At 44.9% G+C, this 15,243-nt stretch overlaps 2 protein-coding genes and 1 pseudogene across 3 annotated transcripts; all 3 read left to right on the top strand.

The window, feature by feature from the left end:
• Positions 1 to 3,586: 3,586 nt before the first annotated feature.
• On the top strand, positions 3,587 to 4,918 carry LOC100279063 (uncharacterized). The gene is made up of 2 exons (NM_001367067.1): positions 3,587 to 3,984; positions 4,111 to 4,918. Exons 1-2 carry the CDS (start codon positions 3,799 to 3,801, stop codon positions 4,627 to 4,629), a joined length of 705 nt encoding a protein of 234 aa, NP_001353996.1. The 5' UTR covers positions 3,587 to 3,798; the 3' UTR covers positions 4,630 to 4,918.
• Positions 4,919 to 5,904: 986 nt separating this feature from the next.
• LOC113561369 (uncharacterized) lies at positions 5,905 to 6,430 on the top strand (annotated as a pseudogene). The gene is made up of 2 exons (NR_159692.1): positions 5,905 to 6,298; positions 6,367 to 6,430. The product of NR_159692.1 is annotated as an uncharacterized protein (transcript).
• A 7,511-nt stretch (positions 6,431 to 13,941) lies between these two features.
• LOC113561368 (uncharacterized) lies at positions 13,942 to 15,110 on the top strand (the record flags this gene model as incomplete). Its single annotated transcript, NM_001152117.1, is given in 4 exon segments — positions 13,942 to 13,946; positions 13,949 to 14,031; positions 14,135 to 14,266; positions 14,383 to 15,110. Coding segments are annotated over 4 exon segments (772 nt in total), but the record flags the coding sequence as incomplete, so codon positions are not given.
• Positions 15,111 to 15,243: the final 133 nt, after the last annotated feature.

Here is a 15,243-nt window from a genome sequence, read left to right as displayed (position 1 = left end):
CCGTACGCCGTCAGCAAATTCCCGAGAGCGGCCTCTTCGGCCGAGGCAGCCTGGCACACCGGACACTGTCCGGTGCACCACCGGACACTGTCCGGTGCACCAGACCGAACAGCCCCTTGGCTGTACACAGCCAACTTTTCTTTGACTCGATTTCTCCTGTTTCAAGCACTTAGACACAATACATTAGTCTTCAAAACAATGTACTAAGGCTTAGAAACATACCTTTACTCTTGATTTGCACTTTGTCCATCCATGGGCATAGATTCACATTTAAGCACTTGTGTTGGCTCTCAATCACCAAAATACTTAGAAATGGCCCAAGGGCACATTTCCCTTTCAATTTTATACATTAGACAATAGATTAATCAAAATTAAAATATGTATAATACATTTGAGGGTATGACGAATACATACATTCAAAAACTAGAGTAAAATACATACTTAGTATATATAGCTTTTTGATGTATAGAGGACGAGATACAGAAGACACTCTTGGAGACAAATGAACCATAGAGAGATTTTTTAGAGAAATCTATGAAAGACAGATATAGAGGAGGGATATCTCTTCTCTATCTCTACTCATTAAAAGCACGAGTTTCTATTGTCGTGCGTTCATGCGCGAAGCATGCAGATCTGTTTATCTCTTCCACATCTTGCCTAAGAGTGTCTCCAACAAGAAGTCCTATATTTGAGTACTAAAAATTAAATTATGACCTGATTTAAAGTGTTTAGGGTCACATAAACATTTACAGATCAAACAACTAAGTTTGATTTTGAATCTAGCTTTGACAGCCCTGCCCCCATCAGATCAGGCTGGCTGCAGGGTTGAGAACAGAGGATGTCGAGGGCGGAAGAGAAAAGGTCGATCGACATGACCTATGGAGGAGTGATGGTTCTATGGCACAACATATAGGACAACAAGGTTCGACGATGAAAGAGAAACTTGTGTCATACGCATTTGACCTAGCTACATCACTATTCTAGAAAGTGGAAAAAAGTGTGCTATACCTTTGCTACCTCACTGTGTGGGAAAGGGAACAATAATCACGCCGGTGTGAAGAATTGGCGTCAAGTGCATTTAGAGAGTTCCTATCGAGTTGATAAATGTGGAGAGTAAATAGAGTTGATAGCAACTAACTAAATTTAGCAAGTCTATTTAGAGAACTATTGGAAAATCATAGCAACTAACTAAATTTAGCAAGTCTATTTAGAGAACTATTGGAAAAACATTTTTCCGTTCACTTCTTAAATTTAAGATTTAGATAGTTGTTTAAAGAACTATTAGAGTTACTCTAAGACCCTCCGCGCTGACCCTCTGGGCGCACCTATCACACCGCGTAAAAAATATTGCAGAGCGAGCATTTGAACTCACGTCTCATTCGAACTCACGTCTCCTTGCTTCAGAAATTTGGAGTTAACCACCAAACCACCGTACATTAGTGCTTAGAAAATAAACAATGTTTATATTCAATCATAACAAAGCACGGACAACTGGCTAGTTGATAATTCAAGGACTTAGATAACGCCATCAAACTTGTGTGGCATGGGTGATGGCAGATATTTTTTCTGCGCGGGTTTCAGTGGGCACGTAGAGCCGGCAACTCGCATTGGTTGGCTCTGGCTGGCTGAGATTGAAACCGTGTCCGTTGAACTCTTCTCGCTTCTCTTCTCTTCTCAACTTCCACCGGTGTGTCCTTCCTAAACAGCATCTGTTCTTGTTCATGAGATGGCGACAGGCAGTTTCTGAGCTGCAACAGCCTGCAATCATATTCATACAGCGACCGGCCGGGCAAGAGGTTTGTTTGGGGTCAAATCATAATTGAGCCAAGGATTAAGTTATACATGATGATGAGTGTATTGGAACGGTTCCAAAATCACCTTCCAGGACAGCATATGATTGGTTGTCTCCTAATCTTGTGCGCCTTGTTTGTGTGATCGTTTTCTATAGTGGGATATGGCTAGACCCACACTCCAATTCCTCCTCCTAGTGCTCCACAATGAAAAAAAAGAAGAGCTTTGTTAGACACGGCCTAGCTTGTTAGTGACACTTGTGATGGGATACACGGACATTCTTGGAAGTTCAGAGTTTTATAAAGCTCATCTAACATACCCGTTTTCTAACTTGAAACGGTCCGAGAGGCGTGCAAGCACTCTATCTCGTGAATGTACGTGAATGTATGTCAATCGGTACAATGTTCGACATGACACACAATCAGATTTGATGAGTAACTCTGACAATTTATTTAAGAAAAAGTTATATCTTTGTTACCTTCTGTGTACTTACTTCCACTTGTATACACGAGAGTTTACGAATTTGTACTTGACGTCACGGTCGCGATAGTAGTGTCACACGCTGTGCTTGCATTCTAGCTCCAAATCCCTCACCATCTCCTCTTCCTCAACACGACACCGCTCCGAACGGCTCGAGCTCCTCCATTCCCGTTCCACTTCTCTCTCTCTCTCAGCCGGTGCCCGTGTTCCCTCTCCTCCCGTTATCTCCCTTCCATGTCCCTAACCTTTTCGCGACCGTCATGGATCCTCTTCTTCTCGTCGTCCTTATCCCGGTTAGCTTCATGGCGTAGGTGGGCTTGTACCCTACCACCTCTTCGTAGGGTCGGGAGCATGTAGGACGGGCAAATGTATTTATCGACCAATATGAAGATAGAGAGACATAGAGAATGAAAAAGAGTAGAACAATGTCTTGATAAAATTATATGAGAGAGCATATAAAAATAGGTAGGATTATCTAGAAATAATCTAGAATTATACTAATGTAAAATTGTATTCTATATTTTATAGGACTAAAATGTTAAAACTTGTTGAAGAAACATGGCAAATACGCTTTCAATTTTTAGCTCTCATTTACTTATGAAAAAAAGTCCAAATTACTCTCCTTACATATGGATAATGTTCGCGTAACCAACTAATGTTTTTTGTTTATTTTGTTCCTCCGCTTCTTTGAGTTGGTTGAATTTACCGCTTAACAAAAAATTTCATTTTTATTTCTTTATGTATAAACTAAGTTTTTAGTTCAAAATTTGTTCCTTAGTAGCTAATAGTATAAATTAGTCTATAAATATGTTATGATTTTTATAATTATTTTGATAGGTTAGGATCAGATAAGATAATAACTTTAACGATACAAAATTAAATATAAAATAATGACGAAAAATTCTTGATATATTTTTTTAACATAAGTTGTGATATCCTCAACCACATCAAAAAAATAAGGACTTGTATATAGATAAACAAAAAGATAAAACTTATCGGGAAAGATTTGTCTCTTTTTTTTTTATGTACAAGTTGAGTTTCGAGTTCATGTTTTTTAAGATGAACGAAGACATCATAACTTATATTAAAAAATATGTTAATAATTTTTAATTATTATTTTAACAAAGTTTTCCTTTATTTGCCATTTTTTTGAAGATTACTGAATAGCGAGGTGCATGCGTGGTGTGGCCGTACCATTTTACTCGTGCGCACTCGGTCTCCTCCTCCACTCCGGCTTCGGTCTTCCGTTCGAAATCCAAAGCGAGAGTCTCACAGTCGGACAACAAGCCCAGAGGCCAGCAAGCAACAACAAGAGCAGGCGGGATCGGATCGGAGGCGCCAGCAGAGCAGAGACAACAACGCCGCGTGCGGCGAAGTCTACGAGGAAACTGAGGAAGAGAAGCTAGGGAGCGAGGCGCGCAGCAGCCAGCAGTAGGCGACGAGACTGCAGCCAGTAGCAGAGAATCACACTAGCCGATCGATTCGAGTGCACCCACGTCGGAAGGAACAAGTGGGGGCGGAGCCGCGATGTCGGGGCGGCGGCCGGCGACGTGGGACCAGGCAGCGGACGACTACGACTACCTGTTCAAGGTGGTGCTGGTGGGCGACTCCGGCGTGGGCAAGTCCAACCTGCTATCCCGCTTCACCCGCAACGCCTTCTCCCTCGACTCCAAGTCCACCATCGGCGTCGAGTTCGCCACCCGCACCATCCAGGTACGGCACCGCTGCACGCATCCTCTATCCTCTACCGCCGCCGCTTCTCGCCTGACCGGCCGGCCATGACTGCCTGCTCTGCTCAACTGTCAACTCCCACCGATCGATCACGGTCACGGACCACAGGTGGACGGCAAGACGATCAAGGCGCAGATCTGGGACACGGCGGGGCAGGAGCGGTACCGCGCAATCACCAGCGCCTACTACCGCGGCGCGGCGGGCGCGCTGCTGGTGTACGACGTGACCAGGGCGGACACGTTCGAGAGCGCGGCGCGCTGGCTCCGCGAGCTCCGGGACCACGCGGACGGCCGCGGCGCCGCCGTCATGCTCGTCGGCAACAAGACCGACCTGGCGCGCTCCGGCTCGCGCTCGCGCCACCACCATCCCCGCGCCGTGCCGCGCGGGGACGCCGCCGCGCTCGCGGAGCGGGAGGGCCTCTCGTTCGTCGAGACCTCCGCGCTCGACGCCACCAACGTCGACGCCGCGTTCGAGACGCTGCTCACGGAGATCTACCGCGCCGTCAGCAGGAAGGCGCTGGCCGCCTCCTCCGCGGGTGACGATGCGGGCGCCGTCGGGGAGGGGCAGGCGATTCAGGTGTCCGCCAGCGACTCCGCCGGCCTCACGACGCGGTGCTGCGCGTTCTAGCCATGCCGGCTTGTGTAGATTGGCAGTGATCGTCAGCAACATCGGCTATTCTTCGTACGTATAGATGGAAAAGGGGGGAAAATCAAAATGTGATGTTCAAGGGAAAGAGCAAAAGGATTGGGCTGCTTCTTCTTCATTGTCGTTACTTGTCTGAACCACTGTCAACGGCTGGATTATTCATTGTTCAACTGTCCTAATTCCAACAGCGAGTACATTTCATAAGAGGTTCCTAAATTTACAAATTTAAATAATAGTAGGATTATATATAGGAAATTGTAACTAGACTAAGTCCTCTTTTTTCTTATGAGTACTAAGTTCTAAATTTTTCGTGTCTTTGTCTGAGTAGGATCAAGCATCAATGCATCATGCGAGTATTCTTCCTGAGAAAAACTATGAGATACTCTTCAAATCTTTAAGTAATATATACAGGTTGATGGTCTGTTGTGCAATTTCTTTTGAAGACGTCCGCTGAGGATATATAACCCGCAGATCCGAGTATAAAACCAACTACCCTGATTTGATTATAGTGTCTTAGACATCCTCATATGTGGTAACGAGTAATAATCAGTGGTGGGTGTAGGATTTTACTATAGGGTATGCTATCTCAAATTTTCATATATATTCGATTAAGCATTTAATAATTTAGAAATAATTTTTACATCAAATTACAGTAAATTTTAAAATTGAAGGTTAAGTTAAAATATAAATAATAAGTCTTAAATTTGGAAAGTAAGTTAAACATATTCATAAATTATAATAAATGAAAAGTCATGCGGATAGTTAAACGACTTTTTAGCTGAGATCTTCTAAGAGACATAATCAATATCTTAATTATGTTATCTTCATCCACTTAAAAACATATTACCAAAGAATTAAATAAATTATATTTACACAGATTAAATTCTTAGTTCTAACGGGTGAAATGTGATTATAAACAATTACATAATATATATCGAGCTTACATTTTTTAAGATGAACGAGGATACCATAACTTATGTTAGAAAAATATGTTAATAATTTTGAATTATTATTTTATATTTAGTTTTGTAACAAAGTTATTACCTGATCTCTCACAAAGTTTTCCCTTTATTTGCCATTTTTTTTGAAGATTACTGAATAGTGAGGTGCATGCGTGGTGTGGCCGTACCATTTTACTCGTGCGCACTCGGTCTCCTCCTCCACTCCGGCTTCGGTCTTCCGTTCGAAATCCAAAGCGAGAGTCTCACAGTCGGACAACAGCACCACAGGCCAGCAAGCAACAACAAGAGCAGGCGGGATCGGGACATCGGAGGCGCCAGCAGAGCAGAGACAACAACGCCGCGTGCGGCGAAGTCTACGAGGAAACTGAGGAAGAGAAGCTAGGGAGCGAGGCGCGCAGCAGCCAGCAGTAGGCGACGAGACTGCAGCCAGTAGCAGAGAATCACACTAGCCGATCGATTCGAGTGCACCCACGTCGGAAGGAACAAGTGGGGGCGGAGCCGCGATGTCGGGGCGGCGGCCGGCGACGTGGGACCAGGCAGCGGACGACTACGACTACCTGTTCAAGGTGGTGCTGGTGGGCGACTCCGGCGTGGGCAAGTCCAACCTGCTATCCCGCTTCACCCGCAACGCCTTCTCCCTCGACTCCAAGTCCACCATCGGCGTCGAGTTCGCCACCCGCACCATCCAGGTACGGCACCTCTGCATGCTCTGCTCAACTGTCAACTCCCACCGATCGATCACGGTCACGGACCACAGGTGGACGGCAAGACGATCAAGGCGCAGATCTGGGACACGGCGGGGCAGGAGCGGTACCGCGCCATCACCAGCGCCTACTACCGCGGCGCGGCGGGCGCGCTGCTGGTGTACGACGTGACCAGGGCGGACACGTTCGAGAGCGCGGCGCGCTGGCTCCGCGAGCTCCGGGACCACGCGGACGGCCGCGGCGCCGCCGTCATGCTCGTCGGCAACAAGACCGACCTGGCGCGCTCCGGCTCGCGCTCGCGCCACCACCATCCCCGCGCCGTGCCGCGCGGGGACGCCGCCGCGCTCGCGGAGCGGGAGGGCCTCTCGTTCGTCGAGACCTCCGCGCTCGACGCCACCAACGTCGACGCCGCGTTCGAGACGCTGCTCACGGAGATCTACCGCGCCGTCAGCAGGAAGGCGCTGGCCGCCTCCTCCGCGGGTGACGATGCGGCCGCCGTCGGGGAGGGGCAGGCGATTCAGGTGTCCGCCGGCGACTCCGCCGGCCTCACGACGCGGTGCTGCGCGTTCTAGCCATGCCGGCTTGTGTAGATTGACAGTGATCGTCAGCAACATCGGCTATTCTTCGTACGTATAGATGGAAAAGGGAGGGGAGGGGGGGATATCAAAATGTGATGTTCAGGGGAAAGAGTAAAAGGATTGGGCTGCTTCTTCTTCACTGTCGTTACTTGTCTGAACCACTGTCAACGGCTGGATTATTCATTGTTCAACTGTCCTAATTCCAACAGCGAGTAAATTTCATAAGCGGTTCCTAAATTTACAAATTTAAATAATAGTAGGATTATATATAGGAAATTGTAACTAGACCAAGTCCTCTTTTTTTTCTTATGCATGAGTACTAAGTTCTAAACTTTTCGTGTCTTTGTCTGAGTAGGATCAAGCATCAATGCATCATGCGAGTATTCTTCCTGAGAAAAACTATGAGATACTCTTCAAATATTTAAGTATATGCTTAGCCTGTGAGGCTTTGGTTGTTTAGCATAAACAAGTTGATAGTCTGTTGTGCAATTTCTTTTGAAGACGTCCGCTGAGGACATATAACCCGCAGCCAAACGGGCCGGCATGTCCCGACTCGGCACGGCCCGGCCCGGCTACGAAGCGTGCTGTGCCCACCGCTGCCACGGCCCAGGCACGGCCCGGTGGCACTATGATTCATCTGAGTATATTGTAGAATTTAGCAAAAAATATGTAATTGTGGGGGCTTGAACTCACAATCAATTGCATAAGAGACTTAAATGCATCCATCTAACAAGTGCAGCTGCAGTTTTATTGTGTTATATGTTGAATTCTTATACTTAATATATGTAAACTATTATTTTTAAAATAAAAAATGTAACCGTGTCGTGCCCGTGCCAGCACTACGGGTCGAGATAGTGGTCCAGGCATGACACTATAGTCGTGTCGTGCCAGACACTGGCACTATACTAACCGGACCGGGTCGTGCCTGGACCGTGCTTTTTCGTGCCGTGCCTGGGCTGGCCCATCGTGTTAGTGCCAAATGGCCATCTATACCCGCAGCCCCGACTCCCGAGTATAAAACCAACTACCCTGATTTGATTATCGTGTCTTAGACATCCTCATACGTGGTAACGAGTAATGATCACTTGTGTTATCAAGTGGTTAAATACCCCTAGTGAACTTATGGACCCTATCAATCAGTGGTGGGTCTAGGATTTTACTATAGGATATGCTATCTCAAATTTTCATATATATTCGATTAAACATGTAATAATTTAAAAATAATTTTTACATCAAATTACAGTAAATTTTAAATCTGAAGGTTAAGTTAAAATATAAATAATAAGTCTTAAATTTGGAAAGTAAGTTAAAAATATTCATAAATTACAATACAAGTAAATGATAAGTCATGTTGATAGTTAAACGACTTTTTAGCTGAGACCCTCTAAGAGACATAATCAATGTCTTAATTATGTTATCTTCGTCCATTTTAAAACATATTACCAAAGGAATAAATAAATTATATTTGCATAGATTAAATTCTTAGCTCTAACATGTGAAATGTGATTATACAAACAGTTACATAATACATAGCGAGTTGTTGATTAACCTCGATTCTTTCCTGTCTCTCGACCGTCGAAAACTTAAGACCCACCGTAAAGTTGTTTGGGTGTTTCGTCTACTATATCAAAAAATATTAGATAGATCCTAAGATCATAAGCCTAAACACAAATAAAACATAATTTACAAGACTATTAACGCAACATCATTATATATATATATATATATATATATATATATATATATATATATATATATATTACACCATATGCGTACCCCCTAGATCCGTCCATTGGTAACTTTGATAAATTGGTCTTCCAATGTTAAATCTAAGCTCCCGAGCTTAGATTATGTTTATTTCGGATTATAATCCATCCAGATTATATAATTAAGTGTAAATAATTCAACGAGCAAACCAACATTTAGATTATGTAATATAAAGTCTAGATTATGAGAGCAACTCCAAAAGCTTAGCTATAAATCCTAGCTAATTTTAGAGTTGTAGAGAGGGCTCTTTAAAATAGAGAACCTCTTGAAGGGTGGGTAACCAACAAACTCTCCAAATTTAGATTTTGATGTGAGGGACGGATATGGGCCCTGGGCCACCTGGGCCGTGGCCCGGGTCGTAGCCCAACAACAAATTTATATATGTAGTATATATTTTGAGAAAAAACCCTAACAACCGCCGTTCTGCTTCCTGCGTCCAGCGTCCGTCTGAGCCGCCAGCCGCCAGGAACGAGAGCAGAGTCGTCTTGCCGTGCCGTCTTGCTTCCTTCCTGCAATCCTGTGTCCAGCATCCAGTTTCCTTCGTGCAAGGCTGCAATCACCGGTCATTCCGTCTTGCCGAGCGCCGTCAGCCCATGCTGCCAGGCGCCAGCCGCCCGTGGCCGCGTGCGGCGTGCCCCGTGCTGCACTGCTGCCTGCTGCGTGCCAGAGCCCCTGGCCGCGTGTCGTGCTGCCTGCAGCCGCGCAGGAAGCGTCGCTAGCCCCTGCCCCTGCGTCTCGCCGTCTCCGGCCACTCCAACAATACAAAGTGCTGATATTTTATATCATTTTCAAGAATTGAAGAATCATATAAAAATACTACTTCCATAAAGTTCAAGTGACATATTTTTGTGCTTACTTTTACATTTTTGCATTCATTAGTTATATTGTGATTGTCATGTTCTATGTCTCATTTTATACAAATATTTAACTTGCAATGTATTAGTTTATTGTATTTTTAGATGCTGAATTGAAATAAATAATATCTTAGTCTATGTTTGAGGTATAAATTGTTTTAGCGGTATATTTAGCCGCACAATATATTAGGGGCTGTTTAAAGTAACCTTTAAGTTTTATAAAATGGCCCGGGACGTTAATTTTATAGAGCTCCGCCACTGGATGTGTCCTTATGGTGTAATGATTGTTTGCATGGTGTAAACAACGGCATCATTCGCTGCAGCTGCAACAAAACTATAACAGTTGTACCGACCACCTAGCATCTGTAAATCTATATGCTTCTCCCGTAACATATTCTGAACATCATATTGCTAAAATATGAGCATTTGTCATCTGACTCAAGATGGAAACTTCCACAATGTTGGTTAAGTACATAACAAAAGTTACAAGCCGAAGGAAACAGACCACAAGCCATTGCACCTGGGCGTAATTGTAAGCAGAGAGTTACAAGCCGTCTGCTTTGTTCCTTACAAGGACATAAAAGTTTGAAAAATCCAGCACAAGCAGTTCAGCTGCTAATCAGTAGTAATTAACAACAAAATATATGTACAAGATGTCTGCCGCTGTCTAGAAGGTTAAAAAAAGGAGAAAGGAAGGTCGGATCTAGCAGATTCCTCTTTGAGTACCAAACCAGGCAAAGCAATAAGCAGAGATCCGACACCAGATTCATCAAATTCTTCCCCCGGCGACCTACCTCTTGTTACACCCTTCCTGGCACAAACTGGAATCATCCCTGCAGATGCGGTACAGAACTAGTTTCCCTAGCCTCAGTTGGCGAGGACGCGGTGGCCTGAACGTGGATGGATGAGGACGAGGGAAGAATGCGGCGACGCGAGCTATACACGGGAGGTCGCAAGGGCGCGAGTGCAGGAGCAAGAGCGGGAGGGCGCGGGAGCGGGCGAGAGAGCGTGCGGGCGGGAGATGATGAGTCACAGTGCCTCGGCAAACATGGCTAGCGACGGAGAGGGGATACCGAGCGAGATGAAAAAGCAAGCTTCATGGCGAGGCTGTTGGAATCTGTTTTTATAGGACTTTTCTTTTTTTATCGAGCACGGGCTATTTACCGAGCCTCTTGGAGCTACTCTGATAATCTCATAATCTCCTCAAAAATACCTTATTTAACATTATTTTTTATAAAGACCCACTATCCATGATTATGTTCATAAAATTACAATGTCTACCATTTTTCTTCTTTCTCCCAAATCACACGCACACATGATATTGTTGTCTTTGTCTTTATGACTCAAAGATCAATAATATTCATTGATATCGTCTGGTCATCCAAACAGCTATATCTAGATTATAATCTCGATAGATTATAATCTAGATTATATAATTCGGATTATAATCTAGATTATGTATTTTATAAATTGAAACAAACATGCTCTTAGTTGGAATGTAGTCGGCTAAGCCATGACAATGGCCGATTAGGCCATGTAATTATCTTGTCATGTCAAGTAAGCCACGATAGTGACCGACTAGAGCCTTTATTTCTTGATGAGTTACAACTCAAACCATCTTTTCATAGTATTCTTGCTCGTTGGCCATTATCTAAGTAGAAACTCAACTTTTGGTAGTATTTTTTGTAGAACTTAGAGCATCTTCAAGAGCTCCCCAGAAAATAACTCCTTAAAATCAATTTTAAGGGAAATCTAAAAAATTAGTGGAGGTAGATTTTAATTCTTTCTCCAACGGATCCCTTAAAGCGGCAGATTGTTTCTGGGGAGCCCCAAAAACCCCAGATTTGTAGCTACAAATGGGGGAGTTTTAAGGGGTATGAAAAAGTTGGGAGCACTTTAGAGAAACTGTTGGAGACATGTTTTTGTGTTTTCCCAAAAAAACTATACTTAGGAGAGACTTCTGGGGAGCTCTTGGGGATGCTCTTAGTGCTAAAATCTTCAAACAGACAATTAGACAACCAAAATGATACGAGGATGAGCAACTTGATCATGCAAAGCAGTAGATGGAACTTGTAGTTATCACCATCATCTTGGTGACTCTCAAAACTCGCCGAGTAGTTTGCTACTTCATTAGAATAGTCGTTAAGGACATAGTGAGGCTATGAGCTGCTCAAATCTTCTAGCCCCCAAGCCTCGAGTCGACCAGTTTCTTATCGGTTAAGGGTTATTGCATTAAAACCAATGTATCATAGCCATAACTTTTTCTTAAAATGTTATTATATAATAATTAAATATCAAATAAACCACATAATAGTCTTGTAGTAGTTTCTACATAGCATAGATGTTCAAGTTTTAATGTGTGATCATACTCGGTTGGCATCTTGACACCTCGCCTCATGAGTTTCAACTTATGTAGCTAATGTGGTACTAGGTCGATGTGAGTACTTGGCTGGTGTCGTGATGTCGTGGTACTCAGCTAATCTGAGTACTTGACTTAATGTTGTTCAGCTATAGCCTTGGCTTTGTGAGTACTCGGCTAGCATCATGGTATCTTTGTATTCAGTTAGTTTAGGTATTTAGCATCATGATATCTATGTATTTATGGTTACAGTCCATGGAGACAATTTTTGTCCCATACCTGTACCCTAATAGGGGAATTTGATCTCCATTGACATCTCTAGGGACGTCTTTGTCCTATATGTCCCAGCTGTCCCATAACCAAACGCATCCTTATTTTTAGCCGCTAGCCTGTGGAGCTTGCTCTATTGCCCAACCATTATGATGGAACTGTACGTCAGGTATACAATGGCTGATTTCTCGTGATGCGATGATAGAGCCACTCACTCGCAAAGCGCCTTTGTATCAAGCATCTAGCATGGGCCACATCAAATGGAGCAAATATTATCGTACAAAAAACGCTGATGTGTCTAAAATTTGAAATATTAGGGAGTTAATTCTTAGAGATCTGCTGTGGTAAGTTATTTTGGGGAAATAACTTTTTAGTAGAGCCCCCAATACATCGTTCTGGAGAAAAGTTTTACGGAGACTTTTGGAGTCGTTGCTCTTACACTACCGGAATCAATAGCTTCGTCGAGTGCCGGAAACACTCGGCGAAGCCTTAAAAACACTCGGCAAAGGCTTTGCCGAGTGTAACACTCGGCAAAGAAGGCTCGGCAAACAGTGCATCGGCAAAGACTTCTTTGCCGAGTACTTTTTCTCGGGCACTCGGCAAAGAAAAGCGACCGTTACGGCGCCGGTAGACGGAGACGGCGGCTTTGCCGAGTGTCAACGGTGACACTCGGCAACGAAGATATCTTTGCCGAGTGTCCTCCTGACAGCACTCGGCAAAGCCGACTTCTTTGCCGAGTGTCCCAATTGGCACTCGGCAAAGCCGACCTCTTTGGGAACATATGCAAGCTCGATGTTTGACATTTTCCTATTTGGGAACATATGCTAGCTCGACCTCTTTGGGAAGATATATAATTACTATGCTAGCTCGATGTTCATTTTCCTATTTTTTCATTCTAAAAATAGTTTGACATTTTGGTTGTAACATTCGAAATCTGCTCCTTTAACATTTGGGAACATATCCGGTGCACATAATATTTTAGTGCACATATAGAGCACATGAACTAACAAATTTCACAAACAATTCTGAAAAAATTCATACATATTCTTTCCAGCTTACTCCAATTATATACAAAAATTCAAGTTTAATTTCGTTATAGTTTACCTGTAATAAAAAGTTAATTTTTAACAAGTTTAAATTAAAAAATCAGCCAAAATGTTCTCTTTTGTATTACATTTACAGTATAACGAATTTAAACTTACAGTTTTGTATATAATTAGGGTAGGATGGAAAAAATATGTATAGATTTTTTTTCAGAATTTTTTTGTGAATTTTATTAGTTCATATGTACCATATGTACATTAGAGTCTCATGTGCACCGGATAGCGTATTTCCTATTTACCGGAGTTAAAAAACCACCTTTTCTTTGTTTCTTCATTGGAATTTTACTTTCAAGTAATATGACCCCTATTTACCAGGGTTAAAAGTCACATTTTCTTTGTTTCTTCATTGGAATTTTACTTTCATGTAATATGACAAAAAAGGTTAATTGGCGACTAAAAGAAGTTTGACTCTGAAGTTCAGAAGTTTGACACAACGAGCAGCGGGCCTTTTTACTAGTAGTATTTTTTACACAGACGATATTCACAATTATCATTAAAAAGTATTCTTTGAAAAACAGACGCATACCAGGTAGAAGATGTCTCGAGTGACACAAGTACCTAAGCTAGAGCAGCAGCTACCAGTGCAGCAATTTGCAGTCAATTCCTCTTTAATTTGTCTGCATCTGCATCCCAATCCTAGCTAGCCCTGCTTATTCTGACAAAGCTAACGAAGGAAAACACACCTGGGCTGATGGGCGCAGTGAACCATCTGGTGAACACCGTGAGCTTGGGCCACGACTTCAGCTTCGAGGAGGCCGGCGACACCACGGCCTTCCCTCACCTCATGGTATGCGCATCGCATGCATGTCATGCCGTCGATCGTAGAGGACCAGCGTGCCCACGCATACATAACGCAGCAAATGCAACGCATGCATAACTATATAATGCAGGACATCAACTTTTGGGGCAACGTGTACCCGACGCACGCCGCGCTGCCCTACCTCCGGCGGAGCCACGGCCGCGTCGTCGTCAACGCGTCCGTCGAGAGCTGGCTGCCCATGCCCAGGATGAGCCTCTACTCTGTAAGTTGACAAGCCTACTTTTTTTTTTTGCCCCCTCTTGTTGTCTCAACTCTCAACTCTGAAGAAGAAAGCTGTTTGCCGCACGAAACTACTGATGGCGTGGCACGGCACTGCAGGCGGCGAAGGCAGCGGTGGTGGACTTCTACGAGACGCTCCGGTACGAGGTGAAGGAGGAGGTGGGCGTGACCGTGGCGACGCACGGCTGGGTCAGCGGCGACGCCGGCGGCAGCAAGTTCACGCTGGACCAGCAGCAGCACCACCAGGAAGGCGCGGCGGCGGATCAGGTGCAGTGGAAGCAGCAGGGAGAGCGCGAGCCGGCGGCGGCGGCGCTGCCGGGAGGGCACGTGGAGGCGTACGCGCGGGCGCTGGTGGCCGGCGCGTGCCGCGGCGACGCCTACGTGAAGCGCCCCAGCTGGTACGACGTCTTCCTCGTCTTCCGCGTCTTCGCGCCCGACGTCCTCGCCTGGACCTTCCGCCTCCTGCTGTCGACGTCCACGCCCGCGCCCGCCGGCCCCAGCGCGAGCGCGAGCGCGATCGCCGCGCGTCGCCAGCCTCCCGCCGCGCTGCCGGCCCCGCCGCTCCGCCCGCTGCTCGAGTACCCGCCGGCGGCGGTGTCCCGGGGCCCCGCCCACGCCCACGCCCAGCAGGTGGTGCAGAAGCTGGAATGAGACTGCGCATGCTACGTGCGGTCGAGACAGAGCTTTCATCATCTCTACGTTACTGCTGTGATGATGTCCTTGCATCTGCATATATGCATGTCGACGACGACGCCATTGTGCCCAAGTATATATGAACTGGTTTTGGCGGGTGTGTTTGAATAAATAAATTTGATCATCTAGTATCAGTAAATTGTTTTTTTTTTTGATTTGTTATTGGCTCTGTGTCATCACATCATCACTCCATATATACAACCTGTTATTTGGCGGGGATAATACAAGTCAGGTGACTTGGCTCTCCCTCCAGATCATTGCGCCCAT

Source organism: Zea mays, chromosome 1, assembly GCF_902167145.1.
Source record: "Zea mays cultivar B73 chromosome 1, Zm-B73-REFERENCE-NAM-5.0, whole genome shotgun sequence".
In the NCBI taxonomy this organism is placed as follows: domain Eukaryota; kingdom Viridiplantae; phylum Streptophyta; class Magnoliopsida; order Poales; family Poaceae; genus Zea; species Zea mays.
This window is presented reverse-complemented; position numbering and strand designations above follow the sequence as displayed.

What these genes read in the sequence shown, in the direction of transcription:
- LOC100279063 (NM_001367067.1), top strand. Translation starts at nt 3,799, where the DNA reads ATGTCGGGGCGGCGGCCGGCGACGTGGGACCAGGCAGCGGACGACTAC. An exon ending in TCGCCACCCGCACCATCCAG is followed by an intron (nt 3,985 to 4,110) that starts GTACGGCACCGC and finishes CACGGACCACAG; the next exon opens with GTGGACGGCAAGACGATCAA.